Source organism: Amblyraja radiata, chromosome 3 (genome assembly GCF_010909765.2).
Source record: "Amblyraja radiata isolate CabotCenter1 chromosome 3, sAmbRad1.1.pri, whole genome shotgun sequence".
Taxonomy (NCBI): domain Eukaryota; kingdom Metazoa; phylum Chordata; class Chondrichthyes; order Rajiformes; family Rajidae; genus Amblyraja; species Amblyraja radiata.
In genome coordinates this window covers 79,022,038-79,044,277 of record NC_045958.1, presented here as the reverse complement: position 1 = coordinate 79,044,277, position 22,240 = coordinate 79,022,038, and the positions used below count along the sequence as shown (strand labels likewise).

Here is a 22,240-nt window from a genome sequence, read left to right as displayed (position 1 = left end):
CCCGTACTGACCCCTCCCTCCATTTATCCTGAACCGATCCCCATCCATCCTGTAGTGAGCCACCCATTCATCCTGTAGTGATTCCCCCCCATTCATCCTGTACTGATTCCCCCCCCCCCCATCCACCCCGCACTGATTCTCCGATCCACACTGTACTGACCTCCCCCACTCATCCTGTACTGATCCCCCCCATTCAAGAAGAATGGGGGGGATCAGTCTGAAGAAGGGTCTCGACCCGAAACTTTGCCTATTTCCGTCGCTCCATAGATGCTGCCTCACCCGCTGAGTTTCTCCAGCATTTTTGTCTACCCCATTCATCCTGTACTGATCCCACCATTCATCCTGTACTGATCCCCCCCCCCCCCCCCATCCACCCCGCACTGATTCTCCCCCATCCATCCTGCACAGATCCCCCCCCCCCCCCCCCCCCCCAGTCCATCCCGTACTGATCCCCCCATTCAACCCCACTGTCAGATGGGTATAGGCAGTTTTAACAGCTATTATCATAAAATATAGTTTTGATATTTCCTTGCAACCTGTATATTTGCTTGTGGATAAATTATGTGGGAAGCGAGAGTGTTTCTGTAACAATAGCAATAACGACCCATGCTATGGCCATGTCATGATAATTTTCGGTCCTTCACAGAGAACATGCTTGCATCAATCTGTAGTGTGCATGGTTAAGCATATATGTTACCATGGTCCAGGATTTATTGACACAGGTTGATCATACGCTAAATAATCCAACCACATTTTTGTTTGGAATTGGAAAGAAATAATAGAAATTGCATTAATTGCAATGTGTAAAAAGAGTTGAGATACTGTATTATAATTTTGCTGCATGTCATTGTAGTATATATCATGTCTTGATTGGTGAATATGTTTAGTTTGTGACTTTATTTGAAGCAGAAATAATATGTGAATGCTTCATTGAGCATAATTCCGACTGGTAATTACGCACTTCGTCCGAGCACATTACCGCACGCGTCATGCAAGCCGTCTTAAATGACCACATAAACTGTCAATAGTCAACCTAAAAAGCTGCCTAGGTTGCCCGGCCAGCAACAGGGAAAAAATGTTAAGTGAGAGCCCTGACAATGCAAAGTATAGTAAAACTATACAATGATATATTAAAAGATATACATTTTATGCACATATTACATTTGTGGTTTATTTTTATTCCATCTCATTCTCTCCCTACCGTTAATTTTTGCCATCGATATACCTGTCTTGCCAAATAACTTGTTAGCGCATGGCCTCATTTAAGTCACACATTCTACCTTGTTCCTCACACATCACACCTTCCCCACCACCAACAAACATCTTATAATATTTATATGGATTCATTCACACTGGATAACTGCTGTTCAACTAAAAATATTACCATCCAAAACATGTGCATTTTGAAATACTGCTTCCGAAACATTGCAAAGGAATGTTGATTTATACTGTATTAAGGTACATGATGTTATATTTATTCACCACACTCTCTTGCATGTTTCAAAATAAGAATCGACATTAATTCTTTATTAATCACATCAATTAATTTATTCATTAATTCATGAAATCAATTAATTTATTAATTACCATTAAATCATTCAGTTTCCATTTTCTACACGGTAAAAAAAGATAATCTGACATAAATGCCAAAAAAAGTCCAGAAGGGCTCTTCAAAACCCGAGCAGTTCTGAATTAAATTGGCAGAGATAAACCAACTAAAATTTGGGATCTGTCGAATTAAGCCTGAACATAGGAGTTGAGGGCAGACTGAATCGAACGGAAAATATAACCCAATGGTCAAGCCACAAACTTCTACATAGCAGATTTTCGGACTCCATTTTGAGTTCACTTCTAGTTAGCACTGGAAGCAAAAACAGAAATGTTTAATATGCTCAGCAGGCCTCCTCAACCCTTTGGGGGAAAAAACGACCATCTACTGCTGAGTATCACTAATCAGTGCTTCCCTTCCCAAATACTGATAGATTTTCAGAAGGTCATAAGTGATAGGAACAGAATGAGGCCATTTGCCCCATCAAGTCTACTCCACCATTCAATTATGGCTGATCTATCTCTCCCTCCAAACCCCATTCTCCTGCCTTCTCCCCATAACCCCTCACACCTGTACTAATCTGGGGATCAGCGGACAAGCCCTAAGCCAGGCCATCAAAGAAACATCACGGGTGGCAGAGCGGAGTAGCCAGTGGCTCTGGCTGAAGAGGAAAGACCCCATTTGCTCTCCCAAATAACCGACTAGACAGATGCAGAGGAGGGTGGTTCTGAGACGCCAGAATGCACCGCTGAGCCTACTGGAGACGTCGTGGGTTCAATCAGCCTTTCTCAACATCGGAGGAGGAGCATAGGTGAGTGCAGAAGGCTCCCATCACCATCGGGAGTAAGTTGATATTTGCCACTATGGATTTTTAACATCTTGTCCTGTGTATTTGGAAACATTGCCTTTCAGAATCCCATAACTTTCCCACTACTGACCAATAGCTCACCGGCCCACAGTTACATGGCTTGTACCTTCAGCACTCCACAAATAAAAGGCACAATCCTAGCCTCCCCTTTTCCAGTACCTGTCCTGTGGCTGTACTTGATGCAATGGATCCTGGAATTTTTCCCCCAGCTTCCCACAAAGTCCCAGGATACACTCCTTCAGGCCAAGGTATTTATCTACCTCAATATGGCTCAAGAGTGGCAGGACCTCCTCTTACATAAATGTGGATGTGTTGCATTATATCACTATTCCTTTCCCGTAATTCCTTAGGGTTCGTGTTCTCCATAGTAAATACAGAGGTGAAATATTCATTTAACACCTTGTCCATCTTCTGACACTTCACAAATTGATCCTTAAAGGACCCATCCTCTCCTTTGTTGCGCTTTTAATCTTCATTACTTGAAGAATCTCTTTGGATTCACTCTTGCCTTATCTGCCAAAATTGTTTCATGTCCTCTTTTTGCCTTCACTTTTCTAGATTTTCCCTTGCAGGTGTACTATCCACTGTGCTATCCACTGTGGGGGGATGATATTTTTGTCTAATTGTAGTCCTGTAGGTATGTGTCCAAGATGGCTGCCGTGAAGAGGGAGTGGACGCTGGCGCGCTTTGGCTGCCGCTGCTCTCTCTTCACACTGTGTTTTTGATTTTCTGTTTTTGGATTGAATTCTGTTTTTAATTTGTGTCTCTGTGATGTCTTTTTTACTTGTTCTATTCCGATTATATGTTTTTATTCCGATTACATGTTTTTATTCCGATTACTATGTAAGGTGTCCTTGAGATGTCTGAAAGGCGCCCATTAAATAAGATTTATTATTATTATTATTACTACATTCGTTATATTCTTCATGAAATTTGCTTGACCAAGCTGCTTATACTTTACATATGCCTCCTCCTTTTTCCTGACCAATGACTGAAGGGTTTCTTGATTCTACTAGCTTAGCCCTTCACTCCAAAAGGGACATGCTAGCCAGAAACATTCACTATTGCACTTAAAATTCTCCCACTTGCCAGATGCATCCGGACCTGCAAACAACCTCTCCCAATCAATCTTTGGAAGTTCCTGCCTAATGCCATCAAAATATACCCATTCTTCTTTGATTCAATTTCCCCCCATTCCCCTTCTTACTACCGGGAGAGAAAGCAAACAGAATTGTGAAATTGTCTTGTCTTCCTTCTCTGCAATTAAGGGAGAAAAGCAGTAAATAGATCACGGCAATAAAAATATGCGAGGATAGATTTTTTTTTCTCCCCTTAGAGAATAACTCTCTGAGCAAATGATGTCAAATGAAACTATTCTTGTGGAGATTGGCAGCATTTCACTTTCTAAGAATCTAAGTTCTCAGCAAAGTCAGAGCAAGTCAATCCAGTCAATCCAGACAATAATGAAGTGCATGTTTAATTCTGGATCATGTGTTCCAATAAAAGGTAATTTCCTCTAATCTTTGGTCATAAGTTGAACACTAGGGGGAAAAAAATTTATGTTACTTTTCATTGTTATTTCCAAACCATTTCCAAGTCTTTTCGCAAGTCTTTCTTTTGGCGAGCATGCCTGACCTTTCAAATATGTTCCATAATGTTTGTAGCTGTCCAATCACGACAGACTAACGTACACAAAAAGTGTTATGAATCACATTAACTTTAAAATATTAACAACTTAAATTGTGAATATGTCATATTAACATGCGGGACGAAAAGGTTCATTAATTAAAATCAAACCACAGTTTAAAACTAATATATTTTGGTGTGCTAAGTACACAACTTTAGGGTAGCATTGTTCCACAGAATGCTAATACAAAAGCAATGTGATATTGACCAATGTTATCTTGGCCAGAGGATTATATTATAAGCTGAAGTAACTTGTTTGGCTTCAGTAAGAATCAGTTGCACAGAACATTCCACCAATACTTCACCTTCCAAAAATACAAGTCCATTGAATCACAATGTTTTCACTGAAATATAATTTTGTCAAATTTCAATTATTCACATTCCAGTTCTTTACAAGAAAATAGAACATATACTGCTGGAACAGCCAAGGGAATAATCTTCACTGCAGAGCACTGTGCTTGAGTTGCACATCAAGCAGGTTTGGAAAGCTACGGTTTTGCTGTTTAAAAATAAAATCTCAATCTTGCCTTTGGTTAAATCATCCTTTCTTTCTTTGATTATCACTTCTTTGTTCTGTCAGAAAGTTCACCGGACCAGTGGCCACAAATAACAACTCCACATTCACCAAGATATCAGAAATCCTTACACCCAAGGAGATTGGAAAAATAGTAAAAGATACTACTGCAATATAGTGCTGGTACCAAAGTTAGAAAAAAAGGGGTAGATCCCCATCTTGTTCAATACAATTATGAAGAGCTTGCTTTGTTCAATAAAATTATGAAGAGCTTGCTCCTGAGCAATAGACCATAATCACAGCATGTTTAACAAAGTTCATTATCATAACCAGAGCTTTATTTTCCCCCCGTTTTTATAAAACGTAGAATGTGCCCTCCATTCATTCAAAACCTCAACTGCTCAGGACTGGAGCCTGCACTATTATGTACAGGTTTAATGTCATCTCTCCCTCTCACTTTCACACTTTAAAGGATAACATTCAGATTTTACTGGTAGTACAAGTATAATAATAAACATGCCATTTGATATTTATGCAAATTGTACCCTGAAAATATTCATATTCAAAAATGGCTGATTGTGTAGAGTGGATTGTGTAGAGTGGATTCCCTTGCCCATGGCCTCAAACTTACTGTAGATCTGTTCTACTTATATGTTAACTAATACTAACAACAAATGCTTCACACCACTATTATCTATAATTCAGTCCGGATTTTTATCATACCTACACCATTTATACTAACGCCTCCTGACACAAGCTGCCAGTCATGATGCAGACACAGTGATGCCAACAATGCTGTGTAACTTTATTATACGCCAGTAAACCTGATGGATCTTTACTTTGAGTATGTGTCAGTTGCTCTACACTTACCTGGTCCAGATCTGAAGACTGATCTTGCTGGTAATGATCATCCTGAGTCAAGTGGTGAAGCATAGTGTGAAGCATGGGCATTATGAGATAGAATCAGGTCACATGGACCAGAACAAGGACTGGAAGTCTCTAATGGATGCCATTCCAACAGTTTTGCCATCTGTCAGAGCTTTATAATGTACCTGATATTACAAAACATCTTAATTAAAAAATAAATTAATATTTAAAATTTTGAAAATCCCTCTAGATCACTTAAAAACAAATCATTTTAAATTAGCATTAAAGTTAATTTAAAATAAACATGTTACTTTCTCAGTTATTTTTTGTCAACCGTTGCTTTTACTGAATTACCTTTAATCAACCCTTGTACATATTTTTGCTTTTTCAATCTAGACATACAATTATTTAGCTAAGCAGTTATGCATCACAAATGATCTTCTGTGACAGTGAAAGTGTTGAGCTGAATTAAAAATGTCACACAAAAGGAATATCCCATTAACAGCTCATATTGCTTAAATTTTGCCTGCAATATATTGGCACGTTAAATATAGCACTAAAGATCTATCTTCAACAGTGAAAGTCAACGAAATGCACTGGGAATGTTTCCTGCTACTCGCTCCCTCTGATCACCAATGATGTTCTCAGTAAGTTATGCAAAATTAAGTCTTATTTATCACTGTTCTTGTAACTTAGTCGAGCACTCAATAGTGGTTCAGGGCAATCATCAGAAAGGGTGCACCCTCAATCACTACCCAATGATTTCGCATACACCCTTCTTTCACACAGGTTACTGAATAAAGAACATAACTAACAGTTCTGGCTAATTCTTTATTCCATCATACAGAGGCCCTCATTGCCCACAAGCAAATTACTGCACTGTCAGCACAGAGCAGTAGTTAAAAAAACTTGGGAACCTTTTTCAAAGCAGATTGCAATTTGTTTATTCTGCCATGATTATCAGGAGGACAAAAAAGGCCCCATCCCACAGATACAAACAAATTGCTTATATTGTGCTGCACTCGAGGTATGTGCAGTGTATTTAATTTAGCTCATTCATTTCAGTAACTGAGTAGCTCAGTGCTTCTGGCTGACTGCCCTCACTTTGTTCCTAGTTATTACACTATTGAAAGTGGACCACTGTTGTACTATACTAACAAATGAGCCCATTATAAACAATCATAACTGAGTAGTGAAAATGCAGTTCTTATGCCTTTAAAAAGATTTTAAAGAAGATGCAAGATCACATGACTAGAGCTTGACAATTACTTCACATTTGGCTGGGATAAAATTTGTTAACAGAGATCAAATTGTTTAAATATAATGCCATTAATAAAGCATTTAATTGTTATCCCCCAGTGCAAGAAGCCATCTATGCCTGTCTGCAGAAAAACCAACAGAAGTTTCAGACGTAAGTAAATAAGATTTCTGCCACAGTAGTTCCGGGCAAAAGAGAGTCCATCTTTCTTACCCTTAAGATTCAATAGCAATGTCATTACCCAGTCTCTTACAATCAACATCCTGCGTGTGAACTTTGGACCACTAATGTATATAGCGTGGCTTCAAGAGCAGATCTGAGACTGAGAATCTTCAATAACCCATTCATGTCTGATACTCCAAACCCTTTAGATCATTTACACGGCACATGTCAGTAGCATAATGGAATAGACTTCTTGACTTGGGTGAGTGCAGCTCCAACACTCCTATCTTGATATTTTTCAGGACACAGGCGCCTGTTTGATTGGAACTACATCCACATGTGAACCAGTCATCAGTCTCTCCACCAATGATGCACAATGACTACAGCGTTTTTCATTTGCAGAGTGTACTGCTATTACTAACTCAGGCTGCTCCAAAGGCTTCTCCAAAACCTGTGACCTTTAGCACCCTGTAGGACAAGGTAAATAAGTACAATGAATTGCAAGTCATTTCTGATTTGGAAATGCAATCACAGTTCCTTCACTATCAATGGATTTAAATCCTGCAATTCCCTGCCCAACAGCAGTGTGGTAACACCTTTGTTTGAAGGGCAGGAGTTCAAACAAGCATCTGACCTTCACTTGGGCAGCTTACAATGCAGCAGTATGAATATTGATTTCTCCAACTTCAAGTAACCCATGCATTCCCTCTCTCCCCATCCCTTCCAAGTTGTACGAGCTTCAAAATCTTTTTGTTGAGTCTCGTTGTCTGTAAATTCATTTTTGCCTGCCCAGACCTAACAATGGCCTGTTTCTTTTATCATCGTTACATTTTTAACATATCTTTCATGCATTTGTTCTATATCTCTCTATATCACCGTCTATATCTCTCATTTCTTTCCCCTGACTTTCAGTCTGAAGAAGGGTCTCAACCCGAAATATCAGCCATTCATTTTCTCAAGAATTACTCCAGAGTAACCCGCTGAATTACTCCAGCTTTTTGTGTATATCTTGGGGTTAAATAAATTATTATTAGGCACAGGAGTAAGCCCCAACACATTTAAAAAATGGGTTCCTAAATACCTTCCACAGACAGTAAAAATAGTTACTGACAAAATAATAAGATATGATGGACGACATTAGCAGCCATATTTTTGTTAAGGAGTTCATTTGCTGCAAAGTGCTCCGAAATATTCCGGAAGGACATGAAAGGTACCATAAGAAAGCAAATGTGTATTTTAAATTCAAATCCCATTGATTTTTAAACAGGAATGGAAGTACAGGGGAGGGAAGTTGCAAAAGGTCATCTATCTTAAGGCAGGACCCATACTTCCTTGATCAAAAAGGCACATAAGGATGATGTGTAGGAAGGAACTGCAGATGCTGGTTATACCAAAGATAGACACAAAATATTGGAGTAACTCAGCAGGTCAAGCAGCATTTTTAGAGAAAAGGAATAGATGACATTTCAGGTCAGAACCCTTCTTCAGACCTCTTCCAGTTACAGGAGGTTTCAGGATATGGTGTCAGATGAGATACCTGACAAACATTTCTAAAATGGAAGTTTTCAGAAAGTAGAGCATGGCAGGCAAATCTAAACAATAATCAAGTATTGAAGTGTAGGCGTGAAAAAGATATGCACGAGTATTCCAAAAGTGAATTACTAATGGATATAGTTTTAGTTTATTATCACGTGTAGTTTAGTTTATTATCACTCCGGAAGTGGCGGCGCTGCCCTGCAGCTGCGACTCGCCTGCAGTTCGTTTGTCTTTTCTTTTTTTGTTTTCTTTTGTCCTGGTGTTTCAGTTTATTTTAGTTGTGTATATGTGGGGGGGGTGGGAGGAACAGTTTTTACTCTTCCTTCGGGGGGGGATGCAACCTTTTCTTGTCGGATCCCCCGTCTCCGTCTGCGCTGAGGCCTAATGGCGGAGCTGGCAGCCTCCACTGGGACCGACCTCGAGTCTTCGGAGACAGAGCGTTGCGGCGGCGGCGACCCGACCGGAGCCTCGGAGGCTCGGCCGCGGGCCCTGTGGATGACGTCGGGAGCTCGCAGGTCCCAGGATGGTGACCTGTTCGCAGGAGCTCCCGCAACAACAGCTTCGTCCGCTGGACAGGAGGGTGGCAGCTTCGGCAGCTTCGAACGCCCCGGGCCGCGGAGGTTGAACTGGCCCGTTCGCGGAGCTCGGATTCAGCCGCGTGACTTACCATCACCCGGCGGGGTCACAACATCGGAAGCCTGGATCGCCTCAACGCAGAGGCAGAACAAGGAGGGAAGAGACAAGGACTTTTGCCTTCCATCACAGTGAGGCGGGCCTGGTAGACTCACTGTGGTGGAAGTTAAATCTGTGTTTATTGTGTGCTTTGTTATTTTATTCTATGTTATGACTGCAAGGCACGAAATTTCGTTCATACTGAAAAGTCTGAATGACAATAAAGGATACTTTACTTTGCTTTACTTTACCGAGGTACAGTGAAAAGCTTTTTTGTTGCGTGCAGGGTAGTGAGGAAATATTATACAATAGAATTGATCAGATGATAACTTTTGTGTGAGGAACTTATGTTAAGTTGCAAGAGAAGGACTTGGAGCTGAGGTTTTCAGAAATACATGGCCACACAAAGAAATAAAGAACACATACACATAGGAGAACAGATGGCTTATCATAACATGGAGATGTTGATGTGAATAGGCGTAGCTTTGTTTGCTTTGAAGCAGCTATAACGCTGTCAGAAGTTGTATTTGGTTTAGTTTGGTGTTTAGAGTATAGGTTATTGATGGGTTTCTTCTCAGGACATGAGCATCATGTGTCCTTTCTTTATGGCACATCTTTGAGCTCGGGTGTGCAATAAAGGGGATTTATGGTTGTCTATATTGGGTCGTGGGCACCAAGGCTAGATAATAGTGTGTAATCTGGTTTGTGCTGTTTAAATGTATTTATGTTTAGATAAGAGATAGGTGATGGTTGTGTGACCTTTGTATAAAGGTGGTTTCTTATGTTTATAGAAAACTGAGAAAGTAACTGTTTTGATAATCTTCCATTTGCTGTGTGGAATGCTATTAGTGAGAAGGCCTTACATTCCCTTCGTCCAGAGATAGAAGAGGGAGGTTGTAATTCAGAATGAAACTAGACCCGAGCTTGGGAAGAAGCGATTATAATTTATCAAGTGTGACAATTAGTGGCCTTTGTGTGGTTGGGGATTGTAGAAATAACTTAAGTCCTTACCACTTTGTCAAGTCTCGGTGGGCGGCGCGACTCTCGTCAGCAGCGGCCTCTGCAGTCCGTCTGTTTTATTATTTTTTGTCTCGTTTTTATGTAGCTTTTGTTATTTTTTTTGTTGGGGTATGTGTGTGGGGGGGTGGGGGGGTGGGGGGGAGGGGGTAACTTTAAAATCTTTCCCCTGCACGGGAGACCCGACCTTTTCTTTGTCGGGTCTCCGTTGTCGTTGGGGCTGCAACGTGGAGCAGCCTCCAACAGGAACGACCTGGGGTTCCAGCTGCGGAGCTGCCGACTACTCACCGTCACGGGGCTGGCCGAGTCCGGAGCGGGTGGAGCTGTGGTGGAGCGCTGCTGCCACCCGATCTCCAGAGTTTCGGAGGCTGCAACTGCGGGTTTGGCGGACTGCGGCACCGGGAGCCCGCGGGTCCCTGCTGGGTGACCGCTTTTCGGGGCTTCTGCAATGGCGACTTCTCCCGCCCGAGTTGCGGGGTTGAAGAGCACCTGAGCGGGGCCTTACACCATCGCCCCGCGCGGCTTGGAATGGCCGCGGGACTTTGCGAGCGCACGCCGGGGGCTCTAACACCAAGACCCGGTGCGCGACCTTGCATCACCCGGCGTGGCTTTAATGGCCACGGGACAATCGCCATCGTCAGCCGGGGGCTTTGACTTTGACTCTGACTCTGACATCGGGGGGGGAGAGTGCAGTGGAGAGATAAGTTTTTTTTTGCCTTCCATCACAACGATGTGATGGATGTTTGTGTAAACTGTGTTGTGTCTCGGGTCTTTTTGTTTTGTAATGTATGGCTGCAGAAACGACATTTCGTTTGGACCTCAAGGGGTCCAAATGACAATAAATTGAATTGTATTGAAAAACTCATATTTAATCCATAAGTAACTGTATTTTAACTATGAAGAAGGGAAATAATTTGTGAAGTGTATTGTGTTTTAATTAGGGTTGTATGTATTAGACTTTGTTTAAATCTGTAGTTTTAGAAATAACTTTCTTTTCCAAAAGTGAAAATACAGGTGCACAACCTTTTATCCGGAGTTCCGGAAACCGAAAAACTCCGAAAACCGGCCATTTGTTCCAGGATGTCGTCTGCACACCAAAGCTCGCGTTTGGCGCCAAACTTGACCCGAAACGACCCACGGTCAACCCAGGTCTGTACTACCTGTAGCGGCTGCCTCCTCCCCGGAGACCGGGGAGACACTTAAACATCTGTAAATCATTGCTTAAATGTTAGTCAGTTAGTTTGGAGGGCTTTTATGTGAAGGGGGAAACTTTAATTCTTAGTCCCCTACCTGGTCGGAGAGGCGGGGAGCGGGCAATGCCTTACCGGGTCGCCGTGCAGTAAGCTCCGGAGCGCTGTGGCCGCCGACTCCCAGCTGGGGCTGCGGGCGTCCGGCCGCGGGCGGCGCCGGTTGTAGCTCCGACCCCGGCAACTCTACCCCTGGCTGCGCGGCGCTCCAAATCCAGTGCGGCCCGCGGCCCCAGCACCGCTGTGGCCGCCGACATGTTGTGTGTCGGCGGCCAAAGCGCTCCGGAGCTTACCGCACGGCGACCCGGTAAGGCATTGCCCGCTCCCCGCTGGTATCCCAGCGCTGCGACGCCGCCGACTCCCAACATCGCGGCGCTGGGGCTGCGGGCGTCCGGCCGCGGGCCGCGCTGGATTTGGAGCGCCGCGCAGCCAGGGGTAGAGTTGCCGGGGTCGGAGCTGCAACCGCGGCCGGACGCCCGCAGCCCCCAGCCCCCAGCTCCGCGATGTTGGGAGTCGGCGGCCACAGCGCTCCGGAGCTTACTGCACGCCGACCCGGTAAGGCATTGCCCGCTCCCCGCCTCTCCGACCAGGTAGGGGACTAAGAATTAAAGTTTCCCCCTTCACCCCCCCACCACATAAAATCCCTCCAAACTAACTGACTAACATTTATGCAATGATTCCCCGGTCTCCGGGGAGGAGGCAGCCGCTCCAGACTTTTCAAGCCGCTACCTACCTAATCTATGCTAAAAATCTTCCATTCGGAAATCCGAAAAATTCCGAAATCCGACAAGTGTCTGGTCCCAAGGCTTTCGGATAAAAGGTTGTGCACCTGTATATGTTTTGTGTGTATATATTGTGTGATTGCTGTATGATGTGTATTTTATATTCTGAGAGGTGGTCTATGGAAATTCGTTTTATATTTCTGTGGTTTTACTTCATTGAAATAAAATGATTTTGAGCAAAGATGTTAAAGAAAACCACAGAGGGAAAAAGGGTTGTAAAGGGGCCAGAAAAGGGGAAATCATGTGACTATACGTGTTGTCATCACTGGAAAGGATTTAGTTGATTGGTTAATGCAAATAAGCTAAATGTATTGTAAACCATAATGATTGGTTAATAGTTTGCCACTCCTTCTGTATCATAATTGTCTAATACCTATATAATGTGTTACGTTTGTACCAAAGTAGTAGTTCTTTCGACCTGCCCCAGAGTTTCTAGCTCTGTGTTGGAAGGTTTAAAGAATTATCCAGCGCTGTCAGAATAAAGAATTGATTTTAGCAGCAATGGTTTGAATCAAGTTTTCTTGAATTGGACTGACAAAATAACTTAGTTTAACAGTAGTATAATAAAAGGAAGTGTCTCTGCTTCCCCCCCCCCCCCCAATTAAAAACGGGAGTCAAAAATTAAGCTCAGTTTTTCTTTGACCGACTCATTCAACTATCAACAAGCTTGAAGTTGTGCCATCAGTTTGCAGGCTACCAAACAGATGCATTGCAGCAATGAATAAACACTTTTGAGTTTACTAAACCTAAATACTGCAGGAAAAAAACATTTTTGAATATTTTATGCATAAGTTAATGAGGTACACACTCCCTATTTGAAACAGTAGCGGTCTCAGTTCAAGGGCAAACACACACACATTTTTACTTTCTATACAATTTTATATGTTCCTACATTTGTAGCACATGTCATGGTTAAAAATGGTGCATTTTCAGCACATCTTGTTCTCCATATCAACATATCATTTAATACAGGAGTCCAGTCTGTCAAGCTCATGTGATAGCTGATTGTAAATAATATTCTACTAATCACACTAAACCGCTCTTTCCTCATGGTCCAAAAATTTGTCCTTTCTAAGTACATATCCAATTACCTTTTGAACACCGAGAACACTAACGCAATTATCAAAAAAGCTCATCAGCGCCTCTACTTCCTGAGAAGATTACGGAGAGTCGGATTGTCAAGGAAGACTCTCTCTAACTTCTACAGGTGCACAGTCGAGAGCATACTGACCGGTTGCATCGTGGCTTGGTTCGGCAATTTGAGCGCCCTGGAGAGGAAAAGACTACAAAAAGTAGTAAACACTGCCCAGTCCATCATCGGCTCTGACCTTCCTTCCATCGAGGGGATTTATCGTAGTCGCTGCCTCAAAAAGGCTGGCAGTATCATCAAAGACCCACACCATCCTGGCCACACACTCATCTCCCTGCTACCTTCAGGTAGAAGGGACAGGAGCCTGAAGACTGCAACAACCAGGTTCAGGAATAGCTACTTCCCCACAGCCATCAGGCTATTAAATCTGGCTCGGACAAAACTCTGATTATTAATAACCACTTTCTGTTATTTGCACTTTACCAGTTTATTTATTCATGTGTGTATATATTTATATCATGGTATATGGACACATTTATCTATTTTGTAGTAAATGCCTACTATTTTCTGTGTGCTTAAGCAAAGCAAGAATTTCATTGTCCTATACAGGGACACATGACAATAAACTCACTTGAACAAGTATACATATTTTCAAGTCAGAGGGAAATCAAGCTAGCGTGTAGAACTGATGGGGCTCGTCACATTTATCGTGATAGATTGATTAGTCCACTGAGAATCTCAACCATGACCAGTACAAAATCAAACAACACTAAAGGTAACCAAATAGTTTAAAACATGATTTCTGAAATAATGTTTGTTAAAAAGTCCTTTATAAAAATGAATTTCAATTTATCCAAGTGAACAAATGGATATAGGAGCAGCACAAAACACTCGCTAACGCGGCACACGGGTGAAGATGTTGCCAAGAAAGAATGCAACATCACTTACAAGTGAAAGCACTGCAAACAGTAGATTTCCAGGCACCTGCAATTCCAGAGCACAATGTGAGTTAGCTCTTTAGGAATGCAGAATGTTATGCTAAACCACTCAGAAATGACTGGGCAATCAACACCCAAATTACACAAAAAAAACTTTTAAACTATCAATCTTTAAGATGTTTGCATACGTTCATAAATGACACCATTCTCACTCACTGAAATGTCACCAATAGCCCATTTGGTACTTTTAATTAGTGCAATCCTAGTTGCTAGACTAACTCTGATAGCCACAAGCTAAAACAATTGCACTAGTAGAGTCTAATGCAATGCAGAAGAAACTTTACTCATATGCTTTAGATAGTATTCACAAATCACCCCGCTTGTTTTTCACCATTATTTTGGCAAAACCACTGCAAGTTTCTCAAGTTTGTGGACGATACAACCCTGATTGGACTGATCTAGGATGGGGAGGAATCTGCCTACAGACAGGAAGTGACACAGCTGGCGCCCTGGTGCCTTCATAACAACCTGGAACTCAATGCTCTTAAGACAGTGGAATTGATAGTAGACTTTAGGAGAGCTCCCCCTCCCCTCACCGCACTCACCATCAACAACACCACATTCACATCTGTGGAGTCTTTTACGAGCCTTGGAACCATCATCTCCAAGGACCTGAAATGGGGGGCACCATCGACTCCAGTCAAAAAGGCCCAACAGAGTATGTACTTCCTGCTGCAGCTGAGGAAACACAATCTGCCACAGGCAATGATGGTCCAATTCTACACTGCCAATGTAGAGTCTGTCCTCACCTTCTCCATCATGGTCTGGTTTGGCCCAGCAACCAAGCATGACATTCGGAGGCTGCAGCAAATTGTCCGAACAGCTGAGTTGGCTGCAACCTTCCCCCCATTGACGAACTGTACACTGCAAGGGCCAGGAAGCGAGCGGGTAAGGTCATCTCTGACCCCTCTCACACTGGATACAAACTCTTTGAATCACTTCCCTCTGGAATGTGATTACGGACAGTCAAAGCCACCACAGCCAGACATAAAAACAGCTTTTTTCCCCATGAGAGTAGCTCTACTCAATAACCAAAATGCTGTAGCCTCATTTTGCTCTGGTATTTTATTTCATTTACATGTTTAAACTGTAATGCTTTATTATTAATGTTTAATGTTTTATGTGTCATTCGTAATTGTTATTGTTATAGTATATCGTGTTGTTACTTGCGAGCGGAGCACCAAAGCAAATTCCTTGTATGTGTACATACTTGGCTAATAAACGTATTCATTTATTAATTAATTCATTCAATCATTCATTCAATACGATTTTCACCTAAATCCCCTCCTGCATCCTTTATAGGATACAGAAAATTTTGCATTAAGACCTATTGTGTACCAAATTTGATAGCAAATAGGAGTTTAACAAACTGTCATATACCTGTGCGACATAACACCTATTTACATATTAGGACAAACTAATATTGACATTTGGTGATAAAGCACAACAATAATTAATGTAAAATTTCTGAAGAAACTGGGCTAGAATATACCTACATTATATATTGGGTACAATATACAGAATGAAAACCACGACTTTGGTCTCTAAAATACAATACTGCTGGAAAAAGAGCAATATATATGAACACTGATGATCCTCTCCATTCCATTTGTCACTTAACTACACTAGCGGGTAAGTTTACAGTAGCCAATTAATCCTCCAGTATTTTTGGGTTGTGAGGGTAACTATAGCTGCCTGGAGAAACACATGCAATCATAGGGAGAACGTGCAAATGCCATAAGGTCAGGATTGGAACTGTGTCCCTAGATCTGTGAGGCGAGAGACGCAGAAGAGCCACTTTTACTTGTGCAGGATTCCAAACTAAAAGACAATCACTAATCAATACTTGAAGGAAATTCTCCAGTAAAAATGTCAAAGTTGCTGACACAGAGTGGGTTGAGCTTTTTTGTATTTACAAGTAGCTACCCAGTGTGAGAAGAATGGGCAGCGTTGTGGCACAGCTGGTAGCACTGTTGCCTCAAAGCATCAGAGACCCAGGTTTGATCCTGACCCCTGGTACTGTATTTGTGGAGTTTGCATGTTTTCCCTGTGACAGATTGGCCTTCCTCTGGATGCTCTGGTTTCCTCCCACATCCCAAAGACAGTGCAGTTTTGTTGGTTAACTGGCCACTAGTGTGTAGGGAGTAGATAAGGTAGTGGGATAACATAAAATTATTGTGAACATGTGATCGGTGTGGACACGGTGGACGAAGGGCATGTTTCCATTTTTTTTTCTAAACACCAAACTAAAGCAAACAAAGGGTACATCAGTGGAATTAATAAAACAATATACAAATAATGCTATAAGCCTGATGTATTCAAAAACATCTTTTGGTATTATAAATAAAATCTAATAACAATCTTAGAGAGATGCAGGCAGAGCAATAAGATGTCAACAGTGCATACTGTGTGCTGTATCATGTCAATGTCAAATTTACTGGAGCATGAAAGACTCACAAAGAGAGATGCAATCTTGGCTTTCACTTAAAATCTCTTGGAGGCTGATTGTTTGAGATCCAGTGTGAGGAGCAAATAACACATGTTATTAGAAAGCTGCTTGGCACGGAAACAGTGCTTCCTAAGCAAGACATATATAAATGCTTCAAAACGGCAATAAAGATGTAAATACTTCACCCACATACTTTGTATTCATGCCTGGCACAGCTAAGAAGTACCCTCCTATCTCTAGAAAGAGCAAAACATCTACCAGCTACAAAAATGTTTTATTAGCCAAACCTAGAACCATCAATTCATATAATTGCATTGAACAGCACCCGAAAGTCACTTTTGCTGATAGTCGTAAGCTACAATAGATGAGTTTGTTGAAAGTTTACCAAAACGCAACTGGTGGTGTTTTGGACAGCATGATCCAAAAGTAGTCTCGTTATATAACCCTCAGCATTTGAAGAAAATAAATGGATGTGCTGTTTCTCGAGTTACAATGATAAACAATTATTCACAGAGATTAAAGAACTCAAGTTGAGCAGACAGGAATCTACTGTTAATCTGTAACTGAAATGGTATTCCAAAAGCGTGAAAAATGAATTCAATGAAGCGAAATATAGTTCATAAAAACAACAACCTGTTTGGTGATATTTTCTACACTACTTGGAGACTTGGAGAGATTTTTTTTTAGACACAGGCATTCAATTCTATTGCCCAACACAACACCGATTTGTAAAACTGGAAAAAAAAAGCAAAATTAGTCTTTAAAAAATGAAATTGGACTTCAGAGCAATCCTGTTTGGTTTTAATACATTAAAATAGTTTATTTTCCTGCAATCTAAACAAGTGGTCTAATAAAGTACATTGCCAGACTATCAGGAATGGAGCCAAACATCCCATGTTCTTTTTTGATCCTTTCTTTTCATCCCTCATGCATTCCCATGAGCCACCCCAGAAATTATTTTCGCTATTTAAAATGTTCATAGCTTCAAATTATCATCTAATGTTTAAAAGGTATTTATCAGGTAACAAGAAGATTTTGAGTCAGCTTTGCTGTTAGGGAAAACATTACATACAAGGGAGGGGTATGAACAAGTCTTGCCTGGATTTTGGAAGAAAATTCTGTCTGCACTGCCTTTAACTAAGAAATTAATAAATTTGATTACCAGATGTTGGAAAATCTTCAAATTGAAATTACCTCTCCTATTGTATTTACAGTTCAGGAACACAAATAGCAGGACCAAAGCTTAAAACAAGCGTTGCAACAATTGAGCTTGACACATTCTTACCTGCTGCTGATGATTGTGCACTGGCATCTTTCGCCAGAGACTGAAGCAAACTTGACTGTTGCTGACTGGAGCTGACTTCAGGTTCGGCACTGATGGATGGAGATAACGAAACTTCGCTGGATGCTCCGGTCTTTACCATCTGTATCCCTGTGTCTTCAGAAGCATTGTGCTCCTCTTGGCCGGGAAGCTGGAGAGCTGACAATGGGATATTGATTTGCTGGTTTCCTCCTGAAGTGCTGACTGGCATTTGAAGAACTAACTGCTGCCCAGTACCTTGACTGTCATTCAGCTTCTTATGTGAGCTTGCGCAACTCTTTACAGACTTGGGACCCATTGTCCTTGTGATGTTTGTTGGAATAATAGAAATAGCTTTAGAGTCAGTCCTTTCAGGCATATGACTAGCAGGAAGGAGGGCTGAAGATTTGGTCGGCCCCAAAAAGGATGCAGGACCAGATTTTGGCTTGGATCTCACCGTAACAGGTGAACTCTCATTGTCTAGAGTTATTTCTGCATTTGTCACAATGTAATAGTCTTCAGGACCCTCTTGCTTAATCTTTTTAACAATAACTTCATTATTGTTTTCAAGAACAAGGTGATTTGGGGTGTCCAGTGCAAGAGAAGACCCTACTTCACGCCTCTTCAGTATATTCTTTTGTAGCCGAGATTCATAGTCACTGTCTTCATCGGTTGCTGAAGATTCGCATGCCATGTGAAATAAATCACCATCATCATACTCTTCCACATTTTCATCAACCTCCGAATGTTCACTATATGAAAAGTCACAGGAATCTCTATTCCTGGGACACTCGACCTTTCCTTTTGAGCACCTATTAAGGTATTTCTCTGACGGGCTTTGTTGAACCTCCGATGACATTGCAATAATGCTGGGGCTATCCGAGTTAAAGCTTCTATTGTCCTGAAAGCACACTCTGTCCTGGGAGCCTGTCCTGCAGGTCACAGCCAGTGGCCAGTGATATGCATGACCAGCCCCACAGCCCCACATTGCAGTAAGGTTTCCATGGGCCCCTTCAGTCAACAAGTGCTTCAGGTTTGGAATGAGACTGCAGATTGTTCCATGACTGTGAGCCCAGCTAACCAGTTTGGACAAGTTTTCTGAAGACGTGTGAAGACAGTCCTCCATCTTGTTGCGTTCTCAATCTTCAGTAGTCAGTGTTCTGGAAGATGAAACGGGGAAAGAAAAATATCAGACTGGGCTGCTGCAGTCACAACTTCACGACTCAAAGGGCATACTAATAAGCTGCAGCAAACTAGGCTTCAAGAGCTCATGTTAAAATTATAAACAGATTAGTAATTCAACTATCACAGGTCAATTTTGAGTTAATTATATCAGAACCAGATAGATGTAGACTGACACTTCAAACATAGACAAGAAATCACACCATTTGTACCTATATATACATTTGTGATCCTCAGAAATGTATTCCATTACACAATAGCATTTAATTCTCTTTAATTAAGACAGCTTAGTTCAATCACTCAAACCTGTACTCACTTAAGACTGTAGCCCTGTCCATTCAGTCGGGAAGCAGCACTGAAACGCTATTTTTGATCAGGGAATTATATTTCAAGCTGAATAGATTCACAATTCCCATCTGTAAACTGGTCATTCCAAGGTATAAATTATCTTCAGTACTGTACTTTTTGTTGAGGTTTGGGTGAAGATGCTACCAGTGTTCTGCTGACCACTGTTCAACCATCCTTCACAATATTGGAGTTTGATCTTTTGGAAACAATCCTAAATCACTATACTTTCAAAGCAGCAAAAAGGGGAAAGTTCAAAACAAATCAGTCACACCAGCAGTGAACTAACATAAAAAGAGCACTCAAGGCAAGAACTTTACCATTGGCACATGTCACTGAGTGATTCACTCTTAAAGTATTCAGTGGACTCAGTTCTGCTTCTAGAAAATCATCAATCTGACCAAAAACTGGAATAAAACCTTGAAATTTACCAACAGCAGTAATGGTAAACCATAACCCAGCAGATTACATTTGTTTAAAATGACTAATGATCACCGCCAGTGATTAAAGACCAACTAGGTTTGTGCAATCAATGCTGGATTAGAGTGATGCCCACATTAAATAAATGGAGTCAAGACCATTTACAGCATTTTGTAGACCTGTTCTACACATCAGTCTGAAATGATCAGATTCAAAAATAAAATGCCCATTCTTACTGTTCCCCCACCTCTATGCAACTTTGCATTCCCATTTATACCTGGGAAAATAGAATTCCTGCGGGAATACACCATGAATATTATATCCACCATGAATATTATGCCTTGAGTAAATCCCTCAGAGAAGGCATGGGATCTGGGAGTTTTGTTTACCGAGTAATCAATATCACTTGAGATGGTTCAGAGGAGATTTACTGTAGCCCAAAGTGGAAAACTATAGCCATAGAAGAAGATTAGATAAACAGAGAAGGCCTGGGAAAGATTTAACTAATATAAAATTGAATGGCTAAGATAAATAGAAAGGACATATTCTCCTTATTAGGGAGGTCAAAGACAAGGGGCATGGACTTAGGGTAATTAAGAATTAAGACTTAGGAAGTTAGTCTAGAAATAGCCGGGGCTATGACAGAAATATTTCAAATGTCATTAGAAACGGGAATAGTCCCCGAGGATTGGCGTACTGCGCATGTTGTTCCATTGTTTAAAAAGGGTTCTAAGAGTAAACCTAGCAATTATAGACCTGTTAGTTTGACTTCAGTGGTGGGCAAATTAATGGAAAAGATACTTAGAGATAATATATATAAGCATCTGGATAAACAGGGTCTGATTAGGAACAGTCAACATGGATTTGTGCCTGGAAGGTCATGTTTGACTAATCTTCTTGAATTTTTTGAAGAGGTTACTAGGGAAATTGACGAGGGTAAAGCAGTGGATGTTGTCTATATGGACTTTAGTAAGGCCTTTGACAAGGTTCCTCATGGAAGGTTGGTTAAGAAGGTTCAACTGTTGGGTATAAATGCAGGAGTAGCAAGATGGATTCAACAGTGGCTGAATGGGAGAAGCCAGAGGGTAATGGTGGATGGCTGTTTGTCGGGTTGGAGGCAGGTGACTAGTGGGGTGCCTCAGGGATCTGTTGGGTCCTTTGTTGTTTGTCATGTACATCAATGATCTGGATGAAGGTGTGGTAAATTGGATTAGTAAGTATGCAGATGATACCAAGATAGGGGGTGTTGTGGATAATGAAGAGGATTTCATTTCAAAGTCTACAGAGTGATTTAGGCCATTTGGAAGAATGGGCTGAAAGATGGCAGATGGAGTTTAATGCTGATAAATGTGAGGTGTTACACCTTGGCAGGACAAATCAAAATAGGACGTACATGGTAAATGGTAGGGAATTGAAGAATACAGTTGAACAGAGGGATCTGGGAATAACCGTGCATAGTTCCTTGAAGGTGGAATCTCATATAGATAGGGTGGTAAAGAAAGCTTTTGGTATGCTAGCCTTTATAAATCAGAGCATTGAGTATAGAAGCTGGGATGTAATGTTAAAATTGCACAAGGCATTGGTGAGACCAAATCTGGAGTATGGTGTACAATTTTGGTCGCCCAATTATAGGAAGGATGTCAACAAAATAGAGAGAGTACAGAGAAGATTTACTAGAATGTTGCCTGGGTTTCAACAACTAAGTTACAGAGAAAGGTTGAATAAGTTAGGTCTTTATTCTCTGGAGCGCAGAAGGTTAAGGGGGGACTTGAAGGGGGTCTTTAAAATGATGAGAGGGATAGACAGAGTTGATGTGGACAAGCTTTTCCCTTTGAGAATAGGGAAGATTCAGACAAGAGGACATGACTTCAGAATTAAGGGACAGAAGTTTAGGGGTAACATGAGGGGGAACTTCATTACTCAGAGAGTGGTAGCGGTGTGGAATGAGCTTCCAGTGGAAGTGGTGGAGGCAGGTTCGTTGGTATCATTTAAAAATAAATTGGATAGGCATATGGATGAGAAGGGAATGGAGGGTTATGGTATGAGTGCAGGCAGGTGGGACTAAGGGAAAAAAGTTGTTCGGCACGGACTTGTAGGGCCGAGATGGCCTGTTTCCGTGCTGTAATTGTTATATGGTTATATGGTTAATTAGTAGAAAGATTAAAGAGGAGTTAGAGAAGGAACAACTTTTTTTCCCAAAAAAATGATGGGGGTCTGTAACTCACCACCGAAATGGAGAATAGAGGCAGAATTCCTTGACACATTATATTGCCTGGGTATGTATGTACATGAGGAGAC

The 22,240-nt window shown here is 41.5% G+C and overlaps 1 protein-coding gene across 4 annotated transcripts in view; it reads right to left on the bottom strand.

Annotated features, from left to right (window-relative positions):
* The window catches only part of kiaa1958 (KIAA1958 ortholog), a 95,660-nt gene that overhangs the window by 42,979 nt on the left and 30,441 nt on the right, over positions 1-22,240 (bottom strand). For all 4 annotated transcript variants that reach the window (XM_033018184.1, XM_033018183.1, XM_033018185.1 and 1 more), the window contains exon 2: positions 17,981-19,155. In XM_033018184.1, coding sequence (XP_032874075.1) covers positions 17,981-19,121 — 1,141 coding nt within the window. In that variant the 5' untranslated portion in view covers positions 19,122-19,155. The remainder of the gene's footprint in view (positions 1-17,980; positions 19,156-22,240) is intronic.